At 50.2% G+C, this 26955-nt stretch overlaps 1 protein-coding gene and 1 long non-coding RNA gene across 3 annotated transcripts in view; one reads left to right on the top strand and one right to left on the bottom strand.

Moving 5' to 3' along the window:
* Positions 1–3327: 3327 nt before the first annotated feature.
* Positions 3328–23412, top strand: LOC111091480. The gene is made up of 4 exons (XR_005375472.1): positions 3328–3453; positions 9722–9824; positions 18404–18534; positions 22699–23412. It is a non-coding gene; the product is annotated as an uncharacterized LOC111091480 (long non-coding RNA).
* Positions 19124–26955, bottom strand: part of SESN3 (sestrin 3) — a 71561-nt gene continuing 63729 nt past the window's right edge. For both annotated transcript variants that reach the window (XM_038568266.1, XM_038568267.1), the window contains exon 10: positions 19124–26946. In XM_038568266.1, the coding sequence (XP_038424194.1) occupies positions 26860–26946 (87 nt within the window). In that variant the 3' untranslated portion in view covers positions 19124–26859. The remainder of the gene's footprint in view (positions 26947–26955) is intronic.

The raw sequence follows: 26955 nt of genomic DNA, 5'->3' as shown, positions 1-26955 counted from the left end.
AGTGTCAGAACCAGGATTCTAAGCCAGGTTGGGGCCTGCACACTTCTCCCTTAATTTTCCTGCCTCAAAATTACTGAGGTCCATGAGCTCCACATGGATTATCCTGGTCTTGCGTTTGGCTGATGCAAATATTCAGCATCCATCAAGGATTGCAAATTTCAGAGGGACAAGTTCCCAAGTACTGAGCATTTTATTTATTTAATTCAGTCTTTGGAGGTTATTTATTTATTTATTTATTTTGTGGCTCTTGGTACCTGTAGAGTATACAGGCCTCTTTCAAGGAAGCGAAACTTCCCCCTATACTGAGCCATTTGGCAAGAAGAAGTGATCCAGAGCCAATGCAAGCAGAGGAGTGCAGGTGGAGAAAGGGAGGGGTAGGAAGAGACTTTGGTAATGTATGGAGCTGTGAGTTCGAGCACCTCATTCTTGCCTCCCGCAAAATAACTCCCCTATGTGAATATTCTTCCAAGGAGTCACCCAGTCTATACTTCTGGTCTGTGGTTCCTTAGCGACCCCACAGCCAGCATCCACTGTCCTGTGCTTTGGCACTCATCCTTGGTCTGGGACTGGCTCTAGCTTACATGAATGCCTGTGGATGCTGCCAACAGTTCCCCAAGGTGGAGGGGGTAACCATTATTCACAGCACCCCTGAGGCTCTGCCCTTTTGCAGAGCGGATGGGAGGGACCGGGTCCTCCCAGGTCTTGGCAGTGTAGTGAGCCACTGGCAGGAGTACCGAGGGGTGGCTGGCAAACCGGAGCCTGAAGGGAGGGGACCATTCTGGAGGCACACCCAAGTAGCCGGCCCTGCCTCTCAGATCTAAATGAGGAGGCAGGGGGCCCCTGAGACGGGACCCCCAAAACAGCGACACTGCGACCCTAAGTGCTACCAAGCAGCCAAGGAGATGGGGCAGATAAAAGGGAGTTGGTGGAAGGAGGGAGTAGGAGGGTGTGTTGATGGGGGCATGTGGAAGAAACGGTGGGGAGCAAATGCCAGCCACAGTCCTGGAGGCTCTGGGTGGAGAGGAGAGACAACAGCTCTCAACCCTGGGTGGTGGAAAGGCAAAAATGGACAAGGATAAATTCACAGATGTATGAATTTACGTGTGAGTGGGTTCACGGATGTATACGTGCGCACCTTTTGCCATAATTTCTCCACCCCAGTGCGGGGCGGGATCCTGAGGAGCAACTCCCCGGCGGCCGTCGGGGGCGGGAGGGGCCGCTGCGGGCCCACACAGCGCGGGAAAGGCCGGGCCGCGGGTCGCTGGGCTCCTCCCCGGCGGGGCGGGGCGGGGCGGGGGCGGGTCAGGACCGAGGGGCCCGGCCCGGGGCTCGGGGCGTGGGCGGCTACAGCGGGCCCTTCCGGCCGCGGCAGGGCGGGGGCGCGGGGGGCGCGGGGGGGGGGCGCGGGGGGCTCAGGTCCTCCCTCCCGGCCCGCGGCGTCTCCAACAGCGGCTCCGAGCAGACCCGGGAGCGCCGGACAAAGCCCGAGGCCGCTCATTTTCCCGACGGGCGGATCCGCGTCTTGGGCTGCCCCGGGTCTGCCCCTCCCGCCCGACCCGCCACCGCGAGCGGCGGCCCCGCAGGTGCGAAGTCCGGGGCGCGGCGGGCGAGCGACGAGTCCGTCCGCGGGGCGCCGGCGGGTCCTCCCGGGCGGCCCAGCCCGTGTCTCGGGGCCCACCCGGGGCAGCCCGGCGGCCGCAAGGGGACAGCGGTGCGCCCGCCCCCGCCGGCTCCCCCCTCGCCGCCGCGGAGGCTGAGCCGAGCCCACGGCCTGCGACGGGCCGACGGCCTGGGCCCCCGGCGGGCGGGGCCTCCGTCCCCCGCCGTCCCCCTCCGTCCCCGCCGTCCCCCTCCGTCCCCCTCCGTCCCCCTCCGTCCCCCGCCGTCCCCCTCCGTCCCCCTCCGTCCCCCTCCGTCCCCCGCCGTCCCCCTCCGTCCCCCGCCGTCCCCCGCCGTCCCCCTCCGTCCCCCGCCGTCCCCCGCCGTCCCCCTCCGTCCCCCTCCGTCCCCCGCCGTCCCCCTCCGTCCCCCTCCGTCCCCCTCCGTCCCCCGCCGTCCCCCTCCGTCCCCCGCCGTCCCCCTCCGTCCCCCGCCGTCCCCCGCCGTCCCCCTCCGTCCCCCGCCGTCCCCCGCCGTCCCCCTCCGTCCCCCTCCGTCCCCCTCCGTCCCCCCGTCCCCCTCCGTCCCCCTCCGTCCCCCTCCGTCCCCCGCCGTCCCCCTCCGTCCCCCGCCGTCCCCCGCCGTCCCCCGCCGTCCCCCTCCGTCCCCCGCCGTCCCCCTCCGTCCCCCTCCGTCCCCTCCGTCCCCCCGCCGTCCCCCGCCGTCCCCCTCCGTCCCCCTCCGTCCCCCGCCGTCCCCCTCCGTCCCCCTCCGTCCCCCTCCGTCCCCCGCCGTCCCCCTCCGTCCCCCGCCGTCCCCCGCCGTCCCCCTCCGTCCCCCTCCGTCCCCCGCCGTCCCCCTCCGTCCCCCTCCGTCCCCCTCCGTCCCCCGCCGTCCCCCTCCGTCCCCCTCCGTCCCCCGCCGTCCCCCTCCGTCCCCCTCCGTCCCCCGCCGTCCCCCTCCGTCCCCCGCCGTCCCCCTCCGTCCCCCTCCGTCCCCCGCCGTCCCCCTCCGTCCCCCGCCGTCCCCCTCCGTCCCCCTCCGTCCCCCGCCGTCCCCCTCCGTCCCCTCCGTCCCCCTCCGACCCCGCCGTCCCCGCCGTCCCCCTCCGTCCCCCTCCGTCCCCCTCCGTCCCCCGTCCGTCCCCCTCCGTCCCCCCTCCGTCCCCCGCCGTCCCCCGCCGTCCCCCTCCGTCCCCCGCCGTCCCCCTCCGTCCCCCGCCGCCCCCTCCGTCCCCCTCCGTCCCCCGCCGTCCCCCTCCGTCCCCCTCCGTCCCCCCGCCGTACCCCCTCCGTCCCCCGCCGTCCCCCTCCGTCCCCCGCCGTCCCCCTCCGTCCCCTCCGACCCCCTCCGTCCCCCTCCGTCCCCCGCCGTCCCCCTCCGTCCCCCGCCGTCCCCCTCCGTTCCCCTCCGCACGCGGGTCTTCCCGGCCTCGGCCTCGGCCTGGCGGGGGGGCTGTGCGTCCCAGAGGCCTCGACCCCGGAACCGGCCGTCTCACCCCCCAATTCCGCCCGGTCCCCCGCGCCTCCCTGTGCTCGCCCAAGACCCGAGGGGGCTGCTCCCGCAGCAGCACCGGGGCCAGCGCCCGGCTCCGGGGCGGGGACCCCGGCTCGCCCCCCGCCTCCCCCGCTGCTCCGACGCGGCCCCCCTGGCCGGGTGGCCCGACGGTACGGGTCGGGCGGTGCCGGGGGCGGCCGGTCGCTGACGCCCCGACACCCAGACAGCGCTGCCCGGGCCCCACCTGGGATCCGCCCGTGGCCGGCGTCCGCTCCCCGGAGCCCGGCCCCCGCGAGGCCCGAGCGGCCGCGTCGCTGGAAGTCGGCGAAGTCTAAGCCGGGAGTTCGGTGCCTCAAGGTACGGTCGCACCGGCCCGGACGGCCTGTTACCCGGCCCGGTGGGACCCGCGGGGTCTGTCCCGCTACTTGTGCGGCGCCGCAGGCGGAGAAGTTAGGGCGGGCGGGGGGCGCTGCTGCAGGGGGCGCTGCTGCCGGGGGGGCGCTGCTGCCGGGGGGGCGCTGCTGCCGGGGGGGCGCTGCTGCTGCGGGGGCGCTGCTGCCGGGGGGCGCTGCTGCCGGGGGGGCGCTGCTGCCGGGGGGGCGCTGCTGCCGGGGGGCGCTGCTGCCGGGGGGGCGCTGCTGCCGGGGGGCGCTGCTGCCGGGGGGGCGCTGCTGCCGGGGGGGCGCTGCTGCTGCGGGGGCGCTGCTGCCGGGGGGCGCTGCTGCTGGGGGGGCGCTGCTGCTGGGGGGGCGCTGCTGCCGGGGGGGCGCTGCTGCTGCGGGGGCGCTGCTGCCGGGGGGCGCTGCTGCCGGGGGGGCGCTGCTGCCGGGGGGGCGCTGCTGCTGCCGGGGGGGCGCTGCTGCCGGGGGGCGCTGCTGCTGGGGGGGCGCTGCTGCCGGGGGGCGCTGCTGCCGGGGGGGCGCTGCTGCCGGGGGGGCGCTGCTGCTGCCGGGGGGGCGCTGCTGCCGGGGGGCGCTGCTGCCGGGGGGCGCTGCTGCCGGGGGGCGCTGCTGCTGGGGGGGCGCTGCTGCCGGGGGGCGCTGCTGCTGGGGGGGCGCTGCTGCCGGGGGGCGCTGCTGCCGGGGGGGCGCTGCTGCTGCCGGGGGGGCGCTGCTGCCGGGGGGCGCTGCTGCTGGGGGGGCGCTGCTGCCGGGGGGGCGCTGCTGCTGCGGGGGCGCTGCTGCCGGGGGGCGCTGCTGCTGGGGGGGCGCTGCCGCGGGGGCGCTGTTGCTGTGGCGCGGGTCCCCGCCCTCCTCCGCGAGCGCCCGTTTCGCAGGCCCGCCGGCAGAGGGCAACCTTGTTCCAAGTTCTCTCCCGGCCTGGGCTCCGCTCCCGGAGGCCCTCACCTGCCCGAAGCTGGGGAGCTGGGGAGGGGCCGAGCGCCTCTGGCCTGCTGCGGAGCTGCCCTGTCACTCCTCCCCTTGAGAGCTGTTTACATCCCAAGGAGCCACAAAGTCTCCACACAGCAAGGAAGTCGGCCAGGGAAGGCCGGTGTGTCCCCAGCTGCCCACCTGGGACGGGCTGAGGGAAGACCTTCCCTGTTTCCAGGAATCACCTGATTCCAATTCAGGTAGCCCTTGAAAGCGCCCGCTCCGTGCCAGGCAGCCACTGCGCCCTGCCTTGGCCCGGGAGGCTCTGGGCCTGGAGCTCTCCAATCCAGCGGGAACTCTGGCTCTCTCCCTATGAATTCCTCGGATTATAGTACAGCTTCTTTCTAGCACTTAGCACTCTGCGATTCGACACTTGCATGGTCATTTCATCCATTCACCACATATTTATAGAGCGCTCACCGTGTGCCCCTCGCTGAGTGTGTCGTCAGACAGCAGGTGACCCGTATGAAAATGAAATCCCACCTGCTAGAAGGGGGCCAATTATACAGGGCTTGCAGCCATTCTTTAAAAAGATTTTGCTTCTTTATTCATGAGAGAGGCAGAGACACAGGCAGAGGGAGGAGCAGGCTCCCTGCGGGGAGCCCCATGTGGGACTCGATCGGGGATCACAAAGGCAGACACTCAACCAGTGAGCCACCCAGTGCCCCTTAGCAGCCACTTTAATGGACTTTGGCTCTCATGTGGAAGGAATCGGGAGCCACTGGTGGGTTTGAAGCAGGGATGGACATTAGCTTTTCACAAGGATCACGTGGGTTGCTGTGGTGAGAACAGACAGTAGGAGGTCATTGAGCCAAATGGGGGCCACAGTAGTGATCTAGATGAGAAGGGTGTCGCTTCAGGCCAGCGGAGGGGGCTGGAGGCGGAGAGGAGTGGTCACGCAGCGGGTATGCATTTCAAACTAGAATGAAAAAGATTCCTGTCTGCTTGTGGGGTGTTATAGATAGAGATGGATGGTGGCTCCAAGCTGGAAGGACAGAGCTGCCGTTGGCCGAGACCGGAAGACTGTGGCAAAGGCACAGAAAAGCTGAGTTGGGATGTACTAAGTCTGAGGTGTCTCACACAAGACCTGGTGAGGTTGTCTAGGGAGGGCTGGGGTGGAGATAGAAATGCGGGGCTGCGAGTGGCTCAGAGGTTTAGCGCTGCCTTCGGCCCAGGCGTGCTCCTGGAGACCCAGGATCGAGTCCCACCTGGGGCTCCCTGAGTGGAGCCTGCTCCTCCCTCTGCCTGTGTCTCTGCCTCCGTCTCTCATGAATAAATAAAATATTAAAAAAAAAGAAATGTGGAGCTGTCAGGATACAGAGAGGCGGCATGAGGCTTTTTTTTTGCCTGTATGACTTTGTGGTATTTTCACAATTAATTCCCGATGCATGAGGGCAAACACTGTTATTCTCACCTACATGAGGAAAGTCCACTGGGTGACGACGTAAAAGAACTTCCTGCGGCCAACATCTCATAGTAATACCAGCCGCTAAGATATTGGAGCACGTCTGTGTTGGGCACCGTGTTAACACTTTTGCTTCTATCTTGCAACAACACTCTGAGCACAGAAAGGAAGGTTAACTTAGCCAAGGTCACTCTGTGGATCAGACCACCTCCTGATCCTGCCCTGAATGTTCTGTTCCCAACCTTGCGACTCCTCTTCCTCCTCCACATGCTAGGCTCCCCCCAGGGCTGGGCCCAACCATAGGCAAAGTGAGCGGCTACCTCCTTTCTTTGAAGGTAGCAAAAGTCTCCCTCCTTTCACTTCTCTCCTACTAAGCCGGCTGCAGGATCTGAAAGTTCAGTCACTCCCTGGGAACTTCCTAGAACAAGTGAGGTCAAAGTAGTTTGGTTCTTTACTCCCTCTCTATGGAATGGCCTTTCTCTCATTCTCTATATTGTGAACAACTCCTATATATTCTTCCAAATTCTGGTAGATTCCTATGTGTTTTTCCAAACCCAACTCCTATGTCCCTTCCACTGTGGGCCTTTCCTGTTCCCACCAAACAGAGTTAGTTGCTCCCTAATTGACATGACACTTTGTTCATGCCTCTGTTGTTGTAAGTGTCACAGTAAATGGACAGTTTCCTGTGGGTTTGATTGATGCCACTGTAAGATGAAGATTTCCTCTGGGAAAGCTTTTTTTTTTTCTTTTTTTTTTTTTTCACTCCATGTTCTTTGCTTCATGGCTAGATAAATGGATGAATGGCCCATCAGTAATCACTATCAAAGCAATTTTATAGGTGTCAAATACTGTTTTAGAGATGAGGAAATAGGCTGGAAAAAGTGACTTGCCCAGAGTCATCCAGCTCATTAAATCCTAGAGACTGAGCTCCAGAGAGATGATGAGGTTAGGCTGTGCCTCATGAGGTCTCTGACAGCTGGGGAAGCCCAAGGACTTCACACCGCTGCTACCTTCTTTTTCCAGGGCCCACGCAGGGTCACTGAACTCACCCCCAAATGATCCTGCAGATGGCAACAGAGGCCCAGGAAACGTGCCTCATCCTGGAGGGAGCCCAGATCTCTGGGGGTGTGAGGAAGGCTGAGCCCTCCCCCCACCAAAGCAAAGCAAGGTGATTTGAAGAAATCCAGGCAAGGGAGAGCATCTTTCGCTTCCATCCTCCATCGTTTGTAACTCAGAAAGAAATTATTTTGAATCCTAAAATTGACATGAAGAAAGAAAAAAGCAATTAAAATAAAAAGGACATCCAAAGGCAAAATTAAACTTTACCTCTGGATGGAAAAGCCACATGGTCTGTCACAAGTCACAGGAGTAGAAAAGGGCAGAGGGGCGTCCCTGGGTGGCTCAGTGGTTGAGGGTCTGCCTTCAGCTCAGGGCATGATCCTGGGGTCCCGGGATCGAGTCCCACGTCAGGCTCCCCGCAGGGAGCTGCTTCTCCCTCTGCCTGTGTCTCTGCCTCTCTCTGTGTGTCTCTCATGAATAAACACATAAATCTTAAATATATATATGTATGTACGTATTTGTTTTTTACCTGAAAGCCCAACCTCATCAGGCATCTGGATTTGATATGCCAAGCATACCTGTAAGTGTGAGTTCTGGCACGGCATCTCCATCATTCTGACAGTGTTCGGTTTTCCTGTGACCTACCCATAACCACCAACTCAATTCCTGACGGGGCCCTGGGCAGCTAACATCAATGTACGGATGAGGTGATCAACAGGAGAAATTGGGCCTGGAGCTGAATGCAAAATGAAGAGTGACTGCCAACCCAGACATTCAAATTCAGATGTTGAAAATATGTCCTACATCCCCGTTGAAGCATAAAGCAAACAAATACACGCATCCGCAGCTGGAACCTGGGTGAAGCTGGACCCCCTGGCCTGGCGTTGGGCGCCGCTGCGTGAGCATGCTGCCCTCCTCGCCCTGGCCCCCTCGTCCACCAGCCAGTGCCCGCTCACCATGGCCACCACACCCCTGGCCGTCTGGCACCTGCTGGCCGCTCAGGCTCCCAGTGATTCTTCGCACTCCAGGGTCAGGGCACTCCTCTGCCCACGGACACCGAGAGTGGTCACATCGCTTCCTCTCCAACAGCCCGAAGAGAAGACAGGCCGTGACTCTGAGAGGGCCCTACCATGTGCCAAGTCCTTTGTCTATAGACATTTGCTTATTTTTGGCTCCCCCTCTTCGGCGAGGTGATGAACCACTCAAAGGGTGGCACCTGATGCTGGACACCCTCAAATTCCAGCCTGAGTTTTAGTGTGAAGCCGTGCTCAGTATCCACTTCCCAACAGGGCCAAGGGTCACTGCGGACTGGGAGCCCCAGCCTCCCCCAGGGCCCCCCCTGCCCGACATTTCCTTACCACCTCCCAGGTCCCCTCCCCATTCTCGCTGCAAACAGTTTTTCAAATCTGAGGCTTCCGTGTGAGTTTGAGCTTCGGGCTCAAAAATCCACTTTCGGCAGAGCTGATTTAGGACCTGAATTTGAAAGATGTCTGTCTTTTTTTGGCTTCCGATCTGCCGGATAGTTCTGCTTTATTAGAAAATTAACCATAGCACCTTCAAAGGCCTCCTCTTGCGCATGTTGAGCTGAACCAGATTTGGGGTTTTGAAAGGAATGCCATCGAATCTTGGCAAAGCCGTAGCTTTTGTTTCTAAGTGTGTGTGTTGGGGGGCGGGGAGCAGGGGGTGGTGAGGAACAGGGAGGACTTGGGTCAAGGACCAGTTGGCCCCAGACCTGATCCACCTCTGATAGGAAAGGAAAGAATCCCGGAAATAACCGAATTAGGTGCTAAACAGGGGGGCAAAGGAAGTGGCAAGCGCCAGCCAGGCAACATTTCTGTCCTGCTAACTCCAAAGACTTTTCCAGTACCCTCCGTGGCTCAGGATTGCTTGGATCCCCAGCTCCTTTCAGGCTGAGAGGTGTGAGCCAGGGGCTCTGCCCTCGCCAGGGCTGCTCTGAAGCCAGCTCGCCCTCACACAGCTCCCTCTGGCTGACTTCCTCTCCTTCCACAGTTGCCTCCTGGAGCTGCCTGGCCAAGGAGGGACCCTTCTGGAAATCCCATTGCCTTTTGAATTCTGCTGTTACTCTTTTCTTCAAAAACAGGACCCCTCCCTCTCAGCAGGAAAAGGTGTCACAACAAATGCTATGTCTCTGTTTAGAATTAGGCTCCAGGCTTCTCCAAGGTGGGGGGCAGGGGGGGTGGTGGTGGTGGTGGAGAAAACTGGCTTAAAAAAAAAACTGGCTGAACTAGAAGTTCTTTATTATACATCAACTTCAAAGAGACTGTACTTGGCCCCTTGGACAGGACTCAGAGCAGAATTTCCCAATCAGAAATCAGGGGCAGAAAAAGGAGACCAGGACCCATGGGTGAATTTTCCTGGATTAGTGGTTTTCCTTTAATAATCTATTTAGTGTCTTGGGGGAAGGAGCTTGCATGTGCTGTATGCCAGGTACAGTGTGGGGGGCCAGGTGGACACAAAAGTGAATGAAACACAGTCCCCCTGGCTCTCCCCACCTGACACGGAGGAACTGGGCTTGGACACCCTGCATCTGGGAGAAGGGGTGCAATGTGGTGTCTATGGCACCAGCTCTGCAGTCAGAAGGCCAGGGTTTGTGCTCTGGCTCTGCTGCTTGTGGGCTGTGTGGCATCGGGCAAGTTACTTGTCTTCTCTGTGCCTCACATTGTGTATCAGCAGAGTTAAATACAAAACCTGCCTTATGGGGTTCCTGTGGTGATTTGATGAAGGTACTTCGGCACAGTGCTTGACACTTGTGCTTACTGCTCTTATCCAGGCACGTAGGAAGCGTGCGAGAGGGCAGAGGAGTGCGCAGCTGAGGGCCTGCGGGCAGCAGGGGAGCTTCAAAGAGCCCGGGATATTTGATTTGCACCTGAGAGGTGAGTGGGGTTGGGTAGACAGAGGTGATGGGAGGGAACCGACCCAGTTGGAGCCCAGTTGGAGCGTGTGGGTGGGAGGCAGGAGAGAAGGCAGGGTCTGTGAAGAAGGAGCAGAGGCCAGTGTGGCTGGAGTCAAGGACTCAAGTCTGGCCTGGGGAGGTAGTAAGGGTGTAGGGAGGGGGTGTGGAGAGGTGGGGCCGGAAAGGCCTTGAGTTCTGCGTCCTAGGTCATTCATTCACTTGTGTCGGCCACTTTGTACGTGGGGTACTGGAAATGATCAGTCAGTTCTAGTGTCATGATTGTGACTATTAACTTCGAGTGCTTTGCAGGCACGATGTCACTGAATTCTCAGAGCATCCCCGGCAAGTAAGTTCTAGTATGCCGTTCTGGAAGACAAGAAGGAAGGTGGACCTTGTGTGATTTGCACGAGGGCACTGGATCAGTAGGGGTGGCCCCCGGAGATGGCACAGCTGGACTTTGAATCTGGATCTGAGTCCAGAGCCTAAGTGCTTTCTTGGCCATGACTCGGTGCTTTCTCCCAGTGTTTGAGGCTGCTGCCTTCACACAGTGCTTCCCGTTTGCCTTGTTAAATGGGGTTACACATGAATCATAACCATGCTGCTGACGCCGAAAAGGATGAAATTAAAGGCATCCAATAAAGCCATCTGATGGGGACCTGGGGTGGAAAAGCTTACTTTTAGTCCGGGGTGTATTTCAGGCAGCCTGGACGGGGTAGCTCTTGGGCTGTACCCCCAGGACCACCTGACTCCCTGGTGCCCTGACCACAGGAATCACCATGACAATCCCAGTTAGCATTTCTTTGCAGACAGCTTGGCAGCTGGCAGCGTTGAGTGGGACCTGACGCCTTCTGGGCCCCTTCACTTTGAACAAGGGCTTGACACCCTTGGGGGTGAGTGAGTGCAGGCGGGCTGGACCTGTCCTCAGGCTGTGGCCCAGAGCCCTGATACCTGATCAGACCAGGGCCTGCGGTACCTTCTCCGCCCATTCGCTGCCAGCCAGGGATTTGGGTCCCAGTCCTCTCCCTTTCTTGTGGGAGACATTCACTGGCCAAAGACACTTAGTCAGTGAGGCCCCAGGGGTCCTCAGCACCTCCGGGTAAGTGGCTGGGGAAGGAAGATGGGCTCCGGTGGGGAAGCAGACAGTGGGCACCAGGGAGCACGGCTCTCTGAGCACTTCTCTGTTCACCCTGCACTGGCATCTTTGATCCAGGAGTTAAGAGATTGTCTTGGACCCTGTGGCCTTGGAACAGCTGCCTCTCATTAGCATCCCAGTGCAGAGTTGCCAATCTGCAGAAATGTTGCCTCCTCTGACAACCCTTCCCTGACTACCCACCCCCCCACCCCCCATCGCCCTTATTCCCTGCCTTTCCCTTTATAACACTTCCTCCAATTTGTGGTTCAGTCATTTTGTGGACTGAAAACTCCATGTGGGCCAGGCGCATGTCTCTTTATTCCTATTGGGTAGCCAGAGCCCTGAGGACTTAAGGGGCACGTGGCCTCTCTGCCTGCATCTCTGGGCGTTCCTTTGCTAGCTCCTTCCCTGGCCAAGTGCCTTCTCCTGCCCTGGCCTTCATGTTGGGTCCTTCGAGGCTGGCTCGGTCATCTTCATCCCTCACTCTTATTCCTAAGCCATCGCACCTGTGTCCAAAGCTTCAGGTCACCCACATGACATCTTTGTATGTCTTAAAGGCACCCCAAATTCCCAGTGACCAAGGCACAGACACATGGCCTCTTCCCTATGACCTGGCCCCTTCCTAGTGTTCTTCGAGTAAGGGGCTCCAGCAGGCAGCAACCTGGGGCAGGTGGGGAGCTGGGGGTCATCCTGACTCCTCCTTCTTGTCTGCCCCAACCTTGTCTGATCACTGCTGCTTCTTGCATGTCCCCGAATCCATCTCCTTCTTACCACCTCTGCTGCACCACCCCCACTCCCAAGTCCGTGCTCCCTGCTCCTCTTACTCCTCCGATGCCTTCTGAGCCAGTCTTCACACTTCTATTCTGGTCCCCTCCATTCTCCATGCTCCCTTCAGAATATTCTTGAGATGGAGATCTGATCAGGTTACTATCATTCCTCCCTCCTCCATATACACAATTTAAAACTCTGCTGTCACTTTTGTTGCTCTTACAATAAAAGCCAACAGCCCAGACCACAGCAGGTGGACTCAGAAGATATATTCTGTGAGTGGTCTCTTGCGGGCACCCCAGTCTGGCCTTTGTGCTGGCGGGATGGGACACCTCACTCTGGCAGGTCTCCCTCTTAGTGTACCTTCCAGATGCTTCGGCCTGGTTACCCATCAAAGTCTTCTCTGGGCCTGCAAGGAGATCAGACCTGCTTGCCATGTCAGATGCTGGAGGGGCAGTTGTGCTTGCCCAAGGGAAGCTCGGGCCGCCGTTTAGCTGTGGGCTTTCTTTTAGATTGGAGCTGCATAGCAGTCTGCAAGCTTCCCCAAACTCTACAAGCTATGTATAAATTCCTCAGAGTGGTCTCTGCAAAGGGAGCTGGACTCAAGCCTGGTTCTTTCTAAAGAAATCTTCTCTTCCTGCCTCCCCTCTCTGGGCTCTTCTGTAGCCAAGAGTGGGGCTGGAGGAAGGCTCACAAAGAGGATTGGGGTCAGCTCTGTGGCCAGTCCTTTCATTTTGGAATATGGGGGCACTTTACCTTCTCCTGAATCGTTTTGGGGTTCACAGGTGGAATTGAGTCGAAAGAGTTCTAGTTACAGAATCCTGTTACATAAAAAGTGCTCAGTGGAAAGAGTTGGTTAGAATCTACTGTCATGGGGTGAGAAGGGACTTGTTGCTTTTGGAAAAGTCAGGTGGATACAGCCCTGAGTAGCCAGAGGCCCCATCAGAGTACAGGAAGCAGAGAGGGCTGTAGGAGCTAACTTGCCTCCATCACCACCACCCCTGGTGCCTGGAGTCATGGGGCAGGGTCTTTGAAACCCTCAACTATCCCCTCCCCTGCTCACCTCCTGGTGTCTCAGTAAGCCCTTGGACGCCATCTGGTGTCCAAGTCGTATACTGAACACAGAGAGGGTGTAGGTAGTCAATTTGGACTTGAGGCCACGAAACCATTTGAGTGGATTTGAGGCCATGTAACTGTGGATAATGTTTTCCAAGGGCACTCCCAAACATACCATGCTCCCATGCTCCCAAAACATACCTGGTTCTCAAAAAGGAGACTTTTGAAGTATGATGCCGAGTACATTAAAAAAAAAGTGTATGTGTGGAGCTTATCAATAGGGAAACCATATGAGCCCTTACCTTTCAATCTAATCCAGTAAGTCTGGGTATTTCTGGGAATACTTATTTTAAAGGCATTTCCCTGAGGCACGTGGGTGACCCAGTGGTTGAGCATCTGCCTTTGGCTCAGGTCGTGACCCCGGGTCTTGGGATCGAGTCCTGCATCAGGCTCCCCACAGGGAGCCTGCTTCTCCCTCTGCCTGTGTCTCTGCCTCTCTCTCTGTCTCTCATGAATAAATAAATTAAATCCTTAAAAAAAATGAAGACGCTTCCCTATAGATTCTGATGCTCAGAAAGAGGGTCTGAGAACCTCAGTTTAGACTGAAATCTAGCATGGTCCATTTAATTTTTAAAGATTCCCCCATGTCTTATCTTCATGGATATATTTCATGCTTACCACAGAGTTATAAGGAGAAGAACAATGACAAAGGCACACGTAGCTCGTGGACCTTTGCACATACAGACATTCAGGTCCATAGAAATACAGATATAAAAGCATAGAGAAATCGACAATAACTTCAATCTGCCAAAGTGTTCCGTTCACAGGCAAGAATGGACACTTGCCTCCTGTTCCTCCGGGTCCCAAGAAACAGGTGTGTGTTTCCGCGTTCACCTTCCCAGCACTTCTGAGATCCCACTGCAAGGAGCAGCGGGGGTTCCTTTGCATCTCTGCCGCGTGTCTTCTCCCCAGTCGGCCTGCGGGTCAGCGCGGTCAGTCAGGGCTGCCGTGGTCTCCACGGTTAGCAGGGTGTCCGCTCAGTGGGACGGGTTTCGAATTCTTGCCTACTGGTTCTCAAAGTGCGCTGGATGTTGGAATCCCCAGGAGAGATCAAGATCAAATGTCCTGGGTGCAACTCGTACTAATTCCATCAGAATCTCAGGGTGGGCGATTGGTTCTCAGATATCGGGGTTTTTAAAGTCTCCAGGTGATTCTGGGTGCGTCGGGGTGGAGAACTATCAATTTACTCCACCCGGGGGAGTAAAGCATAGCAGAAACCTTCACTGACAAGCCAGCAGAAAATACTCCTTTTCCTTGTATCCTGCCCCCATTAGTGATTTTATGATTACTTTCTGTATCCACTTGTCTTTCTGCGGTTTACTTTGCTTTTTTTCTTTTTTCTTTTCACAGACTTCAAATATTACCCTGTGGCATGCACTTGTGTTTTTAATGCATTCAGAACTGGAAAGTTCTTATGCCCCAGCCATTCTCCTTCAAGGTCTGACCAGTGGCCACCAGTTACCTGGGAGCTTTTTAAAAATGGAGGTCCCTGGCCTCTGGCCCATACGCACTAAATCAGAACTGTTGGGGGGTGATTCTATGAATCTAGATCTTTAACAGGTTCCTCAGGAATTCTTATGCTCTGAAGTTTGGATATTTCTGCCCCGAACTCACCAGTCCAATTATGGGTACAGTCATGTTTAAGGTCCCAGATATTGAGGATGAAGACCTAAGAAAGATTAATAGGAAATGTGATACATTTTAACCCCAGAAAGATGGACGTTCTGAGGACAGGGATGAACAGAGGGCTGATTATTAAGTAGCTAACTATATTCACTCTAAAGATGTAAATGAAAATCCTTGTATTCCTGAGGCCATACTTAATAAACAGAGACAGGAGAAAGAAATTCCCAACCCAGGATCTTTCTGGGATGCAGTACTGACCACCCCCAGCATTTACGTCTTATCAGTCACCTATTGCCACAATCATGCTGTATAACACACAGCCACAGAATCTCTATAGTGCTCAATAAGAGATCATGAGTTTTGGGGCACCCAGGTGGCTTGGTTGGTCAAACATCTGACTTCGGCTTGGATCATGATCTTGGGGTCCTGGGATCAAGCCCTGTGTGGGACTTCATACTCAGCGAGGAGTCTGCTTATCCCTCTCCCCCTTCCCCTTCCCCTTCCCCTGCTCATGCACACCCCCCCCCCCAATAATTTTTTTTTTAATTAAAAAAAAAAAGGAATGAATGAGTTTTGCTCGTGCATCTGGGTTGTCTGGGAGAGTCTTCTGATCTAAACTGGGCTCAGTGAGTCAACAGTCAGCTGTAGGTAAGCTAATGACTTACTGATCTTGGGTGGGTTTCTCCACCCAGGGCCTTGGCCAGAGCGATTGAAACAACTCGGCTTGCTGCAGGCCTCTCATTCTCTGCCAGGCTGGGCCCAAACATGGCAGGACCCTGAGACAGAGCAGAGGCAAGCAAGATCTCTTAGAACCCAGGTCTGCAGTTTGTACCATGTCACTTCTGCCACAATTGGCTAAGTCAAGCCACCAGATGAACCCAGATTCAAGAGAAATAGACTCTGCAAACAAGTCTAGACTGCCTAGCTAGAAGGCATAAAGTTCTAACAGCTGTCAGATTGGGCCTGGGTATCAGCAGAGCCTTGCATGGGAAGGGAAGGCCTCGCATGGCCACGGTGCACTCCCAGGATCTTATACTTTACCCACGAAAGCCTGGTGTACACCCCCAGTGGGGATGTGCCAAAGTACTCTGGAGATTATTCCAGATAGGCAGAGAACCCCCCCCCCCCCCCAAAGATGGCATTCCCCTTACTTTGCACATCCTGTTTCCACGAGGTCCTGAAATTCTAATCAGGTTCTGGTTGTCAAGGAGATGCCGTGGTTTCAAAGTAGGGCACATCCATGCCTGTGCTCAAGACCTATTGAAAATGGCTTTCAGCTCCCTTTCCAAATAAATAAATGCAAGTATTTTAGTCTAACCTCGACGACCCTGTGTGGTCTGAGCAAATGACCCTTTCCAAATTCATCTTCTAACACACAGCCCTCCACTCATGGCCTGGAGATTTCACGCTGCATTTTTGCTTCCTCTGTCCTCTCTGCCTGAATGTGTTGTTCTTCAACCTCTGCAAATCCAAATCTTAGCAACTCCAGGAGTGCCCAAACCTTCACGGAGAACACCAAACACAATGAAATACCTCTTTACTTGGCATAGAAGAAACAGAATAGCAACTAAAGTTAGACTGGCCTGAGAACCGATCTACCAGCCACTTGTTTGGCCTTAGACAAGTTACTTAATTTTGTTCCACCTACTTTTTTTTTTTTTAACTCTTTAAACAGAGGGCCATCCCCATTTGTAGGGTGACTATAATAAAATGATGTTTTCAAAGTTCCCAACATTTAGAAGATTCTTGATAAATAATGGCCAGTTTTATGACTCCATAAAACTATCAAACCATCCCTTTATTTTTGTCTCTGTTGCCTGATGTGCCACCGCTACCCTCTTCCACCCATACTTCCCCTTTCTTAAGGACAGGGGGCTCTGTCCGCCTTCATCCTGTTATCTGCATTTTCCAGATGAGGAATCAGAGAAACCACAGGATTAGGTAACTTGTTCAAGGACAGATGGCTGGCAATGCTGGCGTTGAGATTTGAATTTATTCCAGGATGGGTTTTCGAAATTCCTATCTTATACTGTCTTATCTTGGCCTGGGGTATCCTGGAAGCAGAGCCAGAGACCCTGGTTTAGGAGATCTGGAGAAAGTGGAGGACGGGGAGGGAGAAGGAAAAGAGGGAAAGGCGATAAAGTTGGACTAGTACTTGATTCTGGGGTCTCTGAGTCTCCAGGCCATGGCCTGGCAGACTGAAAGAAGGAAGCATCCATCCTGTCGTTAGTCACTGGCCATGGGTTGGCTGACAACTTGCAGCACTGCACATGCCCAGTGCAAGGGCAGGGCAAGTCCCTCTGGCATCCTTACTACAAGCACTCGGAGCGGCCCCGGGGCTGGAGGCCAGATGTCAGCAGTCTAGGGCCACCAGATGTGCTTCCCCGGGGAACCTGGCCAGTGCCTGCATGAAACTGGCTGCAGCAGCAGGGCAGGAGGGAGTCAGCAGGGGGCTACCGTGATTGTGCAGTGGTGTAGAAGAGGGGTTCACTACTGCCTCTGAGCAAGCAAACAAGCGAGTCAGCGGGTGGTGGAAAGTTCTGTGACCAGGCTCCTCTTCCTAAATTTCACCTTGATATGAAGACGAAGCATGTGTTAACATTCATTTGAGGAGCAGGCTGGTGCAAGAGGGGATATGAAGTCTTCTCTCAGCTGTCTTTCAGAGTTCTATGGAAAAGTTTGGCTCACTTGTGCTTTGAAACATGTTAAGGATGTGAGATTGGGGAGAAGAGACATTCTCTGGCACTAGCTGTACTCAACCCAGAGTGAGAGAGTTATTTATGTGCATTAGAAACTATGACTTTGAACAAACAAACAAAAGCAAAAAGAAAGGAACTATGACTTTGAATTGGTAACTACCACCATAGAATAGAATGGTGCTAAAAACAGAAATGCAATACAGTTTTAAGCTTTCCGGAGTCGTCTTTATAATCAGGTTTGTTCTCTTGAGAGAAATTCTTAGCCTTTACATTTACAGGTACTGGTTGGATATAATTGTCTGGGAACCTTCCCCTCCAGGACCATCTTTTAAATCAAAGCACCTCTTCCTGACTGGAGGGAAAAAAAAAACAACTCGATTTTTTAAAATTAAAAAAGTTGCAAGTTAGCCAGAGAGGAAGGTTATCTAACCTCTTGTTTGGAGCAGGGACTGTCCTTTCACTTTTTTAAGTAAAATGTCATGTTGATAGCATTTACATCATCACTCAAGAGACAGGCTGAATAAAGGTAGGGAAGTTCAGTAGAGGAAGTGGTATTAGACAGACTGGAGTTCAAACCCTCACTGTGCCGATTCCAGGTGCCAACACTTGGGCAAGGAAAGCTCTCTTGAGACTCAACTTACTCATCTGTAAAATGGGGTAACGATTCTTTCCAAAGTTATCCTGAGGAGTACATGAGATCATGCATGTGGAAGGACCAAGCAGACACATAAACATGGCCTTTTATTTCCCTTTTAAAAATGGTTCAACATCGTTAATGAATTCCCAGGGAACCAGCATCAAAAAGGAGGATTCTGAATTGGGGAACGTCTTGAGGAAGGGCCAGGCTGCTGAATTGGCAGGATGTGTCTCCTTTTTCTCCCCCAGACATTGCACATTATCGAGTCAGACTCTAATCAGGAAGGAGCTGGTTTCTGCCCACCCTGTGGGACAGCTGGACATGAAGCATGAAGGGAGAGGCTCTTGCCTTTTTTTTTTTTTTTTTAAGATTTTAAAAATTTATTTGTTCATGAGAGACAGAGAAAGAGAGAGAGAGAGAGGCAGAGACACAGGCAAAGGGAGAAGCAGGCTCCATGCAGGGAGCCTGATGTGGGACTTGATCCTGGGACTCCAGGATCATGCCCTGGGCCAAAGGCAGGTGCTAAACCGCTGAGCCACCCAGGGATTCCCCAGGCTCTTGCCTTTGATATGCATTTTTAGGTCACCAGCATGAACCGAAATGAAGACTTCCCTTGGAAAACCTTGCATGAGAGGCTTTACACATCCTCTGCAGCTTTCCAGAAGCCGCTCTGATGTATCTACTCGCACCTTACTATCACTGCCCATTCCAGGTGTGTATCCTGCCCTTCCCCATCTGTTCTCCTTCCCACCTCTTTATTTCAATTAGCAACAATGCTGTTGTTGGGCTTTCTCATTCAGCCATTCGAATCCGCCACTTTTCTGTATATTTCAAATGTAACATGATTACATTTCACCTCATTCTCAAACAGACATGTTAAGAAGGTATTCTGCTCCTCCGATTGTGGGGCGGAAACCAAGGTTCACAGAGATGAAGTTACTTCCAAGTTTTTGAAGCTGGGCTCCGACCCCAGGGTCAATGCCCCTTTCCCGTTCCCTGCCTTGGCTAACAAGAGACAATCGTGTAAGGCACATGCCTCTTGCGGCGATCACGATGGCCATTTAAAAAAGGTAACAATAATTATATATTTGGCACCACTTACATTATTGCAATATTCCACTAATGCGGTTATCAAGTGATTGTGAGAAATGTCACCAAAAAACCGTGGGTCGGGAATAAAGGGGGAAAAAAAAAGACAATTCTGATGTCTTTCCGAAAGCACATCTCAATCATGGTGCAGAAACGAACTTAGGCAAGAATGCTACTCCAACATAAATATACACACATATAAAAGCAAATAATCAGGGTTCAGTTTTGCCAATTTTATTGAACCAATAAAATTCCTACTAATAACAACGAAATAAATTTCTGCAAGTATAAATGTGATACAGTTTAACAAAACCCATTGTTCTGTACCTATAAATAGATTTTCAAAATGTCATAAAAAGTGCAGTTATGAATTGTTAACATGTTTAATACACAGTTCCTTTATTTCAAATGTGTTTGTCTTGACCCACTAACAGTTCCTTCTGCATCTCTTCAAATAATATTACCCATCCCTCCAAAAAAAAAAAAAAAAAGCCATTAAAGCACTAGAATATTACACATAAACTGATCCATTCAGGTCAGCTTTAGTCAGAATTGTAAAATCGGCAACATAAGAAAAAAATAAAACCTACTTATACATACAAAAAAGCTTTCATGGGTTCTATAATCTCCTTAACTGCTGACTCCCGTGGAGGGCATAATAGTTGAAAAGGCTTATATGGTTAACTACCTTAGACTACTACATCTAGAGCAGGGTCCGGTTTGCCAGCACAAGTTTAAAGTGGCTGTTTATCAAGTCTGCTATTTTCAGAATTGAAACTATAAATATAGGACTGCCATTTGACGCCGAAAACTGTGTGAATCCTAAATTGCATCAATGATCTATTTGATAAAAGCTTATTCTAATTGAAAACCTTATATAGTAAGAGACTGATATATATAGCAGTCTTAAAGATCATGTCATCTGCCTCACATTAGTCCAAAGTCACGTGCTTCGTAAAAAAAAATTACAGTAACAAAACACAGGACTACAAAGGCAAAACATCACAGCTTCTGATTACATTGAATAAAAAGTACCAAGGAACGCAAAAGATAAATCTGTATTAATACTGATGAATTAAAGAACTATAATAGACATTTCACAGCATGCTACATATATCGCTCACAACTGAAGGATAAAATGATGTCTAAAATTGAAAGTAAGAAGTTGGCAATCTGATTTCATGTGCAATTCAGCTACAAAGTCTTAATATATACATTCATTATGTAGCTGCCCTGCAAAATCAGGATTTTTTTTTTTTTTAAAAAGAGATTTCAAGTTCAAATCCTATTTCATAAGCTAAAGGATACATCCAGTTCTTCCATGACCAGGAAAGTTTTCAGGTTTGAAGGAGCTAATCCAAGGAGCAAGGCCATGTTCCGAGTTGACCTGATGGGGTTCTTTTTTACCTCACTCAGATTGTGCGTGTGGATGTGACTATTCTATTAGCATGGAGAAGATGCCAAATGGGCTTGGTTTGCTTCCTGTGTCTACCTTGAGTTGAAAAGAGTAGATATGAAGAGAAAGAGGAAGGGAAAAATCATATTTTCTTTCAGAGAAGATCTGTGGATGCAAAGACAATGCATACTAGATAGAGAGTTTGGATCACTTTCCTTGATGAGCAAGGGTACCACTGAACTCCTGCTTTTTATTTTAGAGAACTAGTGAAATTCAGAAAGGAGAAAGCAGTCTCTCAACATCACAAAGGAAACATCTTCCTACCCAACCAATAGGTTTCCTTTATCCCTCCTTTTGATCCTTACTTATGAGATTTGGAAGTCCGTGGAAAATCTGTAAAGATGGATTAATTTAAGAAAGAGATGGATAGCCACTTTCATTTGCTAAGTGTCATAATGCACACACTCAGCTAATCAGAATTCATGAACAACACTTTAGCATTAAAGACCAGAGTTTCTCTCTCCCTTTGATAATCTTTCTGTGGAAATGATACATTCATTTTTAAGAGGTTCAACTGAGGGGTACAAGAAAAATAGACTGTTTTAGCAAAATTTATATACCAAAAATTATATTTATTATACTTACTAATGTTTGATGTGGTCCTATCAGCTATAAGTCAAACGGGGTATTTGTTCTAAAGGCTATTTTATAGTATGCCTTTCATTATCTCAAAGATTTCCACAAGCATTGGAAAAAAATCAGATATTCCTTCTCCCCACCCCACCCCCTTATTTTTCCTTTTTCAATTCTCTGCTTCATAGTGATAAGTCAGAATGAATTTAAAGCTAGAACGAACACTTTGGGACATACGATTTAATAAAAACCATCCCTTCAACATCTTTTATGAAGTCTCATTTCTTAAATGAGACATCGATTCATTCCTGGGCCCCTGAAGCCATTTGACTAGACTCTGCTGTCAGGTTGGGTTGTTCATGAACAGAACGTGAAGCGTTCAGATACCATCACAGGTTGTCATAATCTGTACTTCCACACAGAGTGGTTCATCATCAGGTGGGACAGCCATCGGTAGAGCAACATGCCCCATGTTAGAAATCTGACTAGGGCTGTCATCCCTGAACCACAGAGAGTGCACATTGGCCAGAGTAGAGGGACTACAGTGGTTTCCTCCTTTAGGCACGTGTTCCTTAATGACGCAGTCTGGATATGCCTGGAATGCAGCCAGGGGAAGACAAGACTACAAAGTCAATGCATTCCCTTTCCATCCCATAAATACTTTTCTCCCCGCCTGAGAACACAGTAGGAATGGGGGGTAGAAGCTTAATCTGACCCAGGAAAACTTGTCCAAACTCTCATGTGCCCAATTGTGTGGTACTTTATCTATGTTCTGTATTGAGTGGGCTCGTGTGATCTGATGGGACCACAGCAACATCCTTTATACTATCTCCTATTAGAAATGTGTTTCAAGGCCCAAGCAATAACAATGAAACACCACCCATTTACACGCCAGAAATGTCCTGATCCACTGAAGGGTTACAGATCACTCTGGATTGCTAGAGAATCTTAAATTTACATTCAGATAACTTGGACTAACACCAGTATTTATTTCCTAATATAGATCCAGGTTAGGATGGTAAACTCAATCATGTTAAAGTCCCACTAAATGCTAAGTTCTGCATGGTAGAAATAGTTCCATTTCTGTATCATGTATAAATATAAAGACTTCTACTCTGATAGAAGGCAAAAATCTCCTACGATTTATTAAAATATGGAAGTAGCATTATTGGACAACAGAGAGTAAATCCATGAAAAGGTTGGATACTCTGAATTTATAGGCTCTTTGGGGATGAGGTAGAGGACAGCATGATATTTTGGCAGCCAGGAAAGAGTAGAACGGTATGGGATGGACAGGCTTATGCTCAGTGCCGCATAGTATCTGGTAGGGTGTCCAGGGCAAAGGTTAGCCAAAATGTAGCTGGATGGTTGAGGGACTTAGGCGGGGCTGGGATGAAGTCATATTCTTAATGAGTGGAGGAAAAGTAACTCAGAAAAGAGAATGCTGGTGACACTCAGCAGGTGGCTGGTGATGTTTGGTTTGGATTGTGAAAAGGCCTGCAGACCAAGACAGGCTGAGGGAAGTGGGGGACAGTGAGCATGTAGAAGGTTGAGGCACTTGGGGGAAAGAAAGCAGGCAGGAGAGGGTGGATTGAATGCAGGTAGGAATTCCCAGAGGGGAATGTTCCTTTACAACAGGTGTACGATGCTGAGGACTGCCACACTCAGTGTGATGTTCCACGTGTTCTTTGAAAAACTTTTCACAGGGCTCTGCCTCTGCCTCTAGGATCCATTTAACCCCAGCTGTTTTTGTTCTAGGTCTCACCTGAGCGGACACTGCTAACTGAGCCCAATTAGCATGGAAAGAAGCTCCACACATGGGGGGATTTAAGTTCTGTTGACTGAGAGGAATACATTCATGTTACAGTACTGTTCTGAGGAAAGACTCCGTAATTTAATTCTCAGTCTCCAGAGGGATACAGTAGGGAAACACAGATGAAGATGATGGCCACCAAGAATAGATTCTGGTGAGGACAAATTAAGTAACTTTGCACTTGATCTGAACTGAGGGGCCACCTGTCTTTCAGGGTGCTGTGGAATTATACTACCCAGAAAATTTCAGATACTGTTCATATAACATTACTGTTGCATACTTTTTACTCCATGCAAGACCGCCTATTTGCATAAAAGAAGAAAAAGTCTGTTAGATAAAGAGAAGAGTTTAAGGTCTTGCTTTCCAGAGGAATGGTTTTGAATTGTCTTCAAAACACAACACAAAACAAAAACCTCATTTTACTGTCACAGTACAAATCATTTTTAGAACATGCACTGAAATTTATTTTTTCCCCCTGATGAACTGTCTTTAAGAGTTTAAAAGAATCTTACTGTTATCTATGTATGCACTCTGCACTAAAGTGGTGAGCTATTTTTAAGTATAGATCTGTAATTGTTTGCTGATCATTTTATTTTGCATGGGCATAAAAATCTTATATTTTGGATTAAAAAACTCTATAAGGTGGAAAAAGGAAAAAAGCTGCTCTGGAATAATGTTATTTAATCTTCAGAAGAATTTAAGAACTTTAGGAGACTTTATAACACAATTAAAATAGGGGCTCTGGTTCAAATATGGTTTTAATATAAAGCTTCCACTGAGTTTTCTGTTCTAAAACAGCCCTGTGTTGCTCTGCCATAATTAAAGGCCAAGGCCGTGGCCCAGATTCCACATTAGCCATCTTTTATTGTAAAAGTACCCCAGATGGGATGAAGATTCTTCCAGAGACTGAGACAACATGCTTGGTTCAAAAAAGTAAAGAAAGTAATGAGTGGTCTCATCTCAGCCTCTTTTCTGCTATCACAAGCCCATCTGAGGAGGTCTAATTTGAAGGGCTGAATGGGGCAGCTGCTGGGCCACTCCCACAGTCAAGCGATCAGCTTACAGAACAGATTCACTTTCTGATAGGAGAGTATTCAGGTATTTCCTAAGGTGATCTGGGAAATTATGAATTACAACCAAAGCTGGTAAGTAAACAGATATCAATCAAGCATATACATCAGTGGGTTATTAATTTTAATATGATAAGCAATGAAGTTAGAGAATTCACATTCACATGTGCTTTTTTTCCCAAGTACACTTGCACATTTAAAGTTTGGCACAATGTGAGCTCCAAGGTGTAGGTCAGCATATTGTATAATCATGTCGTTACACCAATTGAACCAGATATCTCTTTTAAAAATATCACATTTTAATATAAAAAGCTATACTATAAATTACTACATAGTAAATTCAATACTCTGAAAAAATACCACCCTGGAAAACCACATCAGAATTTCAAGTTTGCATTAGAGAACGTTCCCAGCAAACTTGCTGCAAAATGATATTCACACCCTGGAATGCTGTGCATGCTGTAGCTCAGGTGCTCTAGCACCTCCGCAAGTCAATTTTTCTTAGCTGGTTCACTGAGGTTCATAAATATATTGTTTTGTCTTTGTTTAAAGTTCCAAGTCGACTTATGTTCCTGATTACTGATGAGATAGATCAATGCTGAGCTAAAAAGAAACTTTGATAGAAAAGAGATCTAGGAAAGGCACTAATATTTCCAAAACCCAAACTCAAACTACTTACATTTCTGGGGTAAAAAAAATAAAAGACAAAAACTAAGTGGCCATTTTAGTTACTTACACCTTGTTTCCCCTTTTGGTCTAAAGCTCATATGGTGTTCTATGAGAATTTCTCCTCCTGTTCCATTTATAAAGATTCCATTCATTTTTAATCCTGTAATACAGGTCACCTGCACAACAATATAGGGCTAGTAACTGAAAGGGTTGTAGGAAATAACATGCCCCCCCACCCCCAAATATCAAGAATAAAAGATAACCTCAACTTGAAAGTTCTAAGGTTAGGGAAGTCAAATTAACATTTATGCTATCATCCATGTTTTGTCATTTTCCTACTTTCCTTGCAGTTAATACCATCCATATAATGGGATGCCAAATAAAAATCAACATATGGTATATACAATTAAACAGAAGAGATCTGGCAAGAATTCTCTGAATAGTATCTTTAAATAAACCACCCTTTCTTAAAAAATATTAGTAATTTTTTCCTCACATGGAAGATTTCAAACAAGATTCTGGTCTCTAAAAATGCAGAACCACCTCATGTTAGTAGGTTTACAGTCATCTTTCTGTTTTCTTATCTGAAATCAAATCTAAAAGAAAGCAACCTAACATATTGTACCAGAAAAGAATGATGAATGCAAGGGCAAAATGATCTAACAAAACATTCATCCACGATTCTTTCATGGGAGAAAATTCCTATATAACAAGTAAGGAAGTAAGTCTAAGATGAAATCTTTGTGGGAACTCTAATGGAGAATTTTGATGATATTATTTACTATGAAAAAAATGGAGCGGTTTTTAAAAAATTAGCATGTTTGTGTACAAGTCACCCTTAATTAACCAAAAAAGTGTTTAAGCAGTGCAGTCGTGTCCTACTGGATAGCTGTAAGCATCTCTTAGGCACTTCACTGGTTCATTAACACAATACAAATTAAAGCTATAAACACATAATGTTGTGCTCTGTGAAGATAGTCTAATCAAGCAACATAAACCAATGCGAAAATGTGACTTTTTGGATGCTTATTCCTCCCCTAAGACTTGATATCTTTTTAAACCAGTTGTCCAAAGAGATTTTTTTTTTCCCTGGGGAAGGGGGTGCTTTGGCATTAGGAAAATAATATTGTTCAACCCCAGTAAGGCAAAAGCCTTGAGTGCGATAAAGAAATTGGAACCAAATTTCTTTATGGCTCTGTTCAAAAGGACACTTCTGCAATGACATAATGGGGGGAAAGTTCAGCAGAGTATTTTTTCCCAACATATTGCACTTTTTTTGTTGTTGTTGCTGTTCGATCACATTAATGCATAGAAACACAATTTTTTACCTTTGAGTATTCAACTGTTCAACCTATTGTAAGAAAAACCACAGGAAAGAAGTTCTAAAAGCCTATCAGGAAAAAATACAAGTCTATTAACCTTCCTCTGCTTACTGCAATATAGAAAACACTATGAGAAAAGAAAAATGTGCAAAGAAACTTTTTGGTCAATCTTGTGTGGGGACAAGTTTGTATGTGCCAACTGAATGAATTGTGAGCAGCTCTGTGAGCACTGATTATTTCGGTGACTGAGGATGGCTGTCAGTGATAGAAAGGATTGTGCATAATTCCACTTTTAATATATACATCTGATATGGAAAACGGAAACTTCCTTTTTCAGAAGAGAAAGAAAACAGCTGAATTTGGCATTTCAGTAGCATGCTATAGAATTCATCATGATTAATTTCACATTAAATTATGGACAATGGCTGTATCACATTTCACGTTATCGCCAATAGCAGTTAAAAACAAAAACAAAAACAAACAAACAAGAAAAACCACAAACAGTGCCTGACAAATTATCTCCTGGGGACACAGATAATGTGTCCTGTGAGCAGCTTAGTTCAAAAGCGCATGCTTTTCCTCCACCAGATTTAGGACACAACATTAGAAGTTTAGAATGGCCAGAGGAGGCCATTCTGTGCTGAATTCCAATATCTGAAAAACAATTGCTTGAGCAGATTGTAAGCGCTTTTCCTTATTAAAAAAAAAAAAAAAGGAAAGAATACAACATACATACAAACCCAAAAGCGCTGAAGTTAAGCATTAATAAACCAGGTTCATGATTTATGATCAGTATCCCAAATTCCAACTATAAAACAATGCAAAGTAGTGCTCCTCAGTATTATTTTTGCTATTGTTAGTAATGTTAAGCATCAAGAAAAAGAAAACACATCATTGCACATGACAGCCGCCGAAAAGAACGGCTAAACTTTGACATTAGAGAATTGAATAATTTTTGATGCTACATCACAAACAGCTTCTGATGTATATCTTGTGTGAAAAAAGGCTTTACACACATATGACATTTTCGTTGGCTGACGATGCTTCAGGTCAAATGCCGAGTTATGGCACGAAGGGCATAAAGGAGTTCAGCTTGCATCCGTGCTTCCATTAAAAGTAGATTTACGTGAACCTAGAAACA

Source organism: Canis lupus, chromosome 21 (assembly GCF_011100685.1).
Source record: "Canis lupus familiaris isolate Mischka breed German Shepherd chromosome 21, alternate assembly UU_Cfam_GSD_1.0, whole genome shotgun sequence".
NCBI lineage: Eukaryota > Metazoa > Chordata > Mammalia > Carnivora > Canidae > Canis > Canis lupus.
Note: the sequence above shows the minus strand (reverse complement) of the source record. Positions and strands in the feature narration are given on the sequence as shown.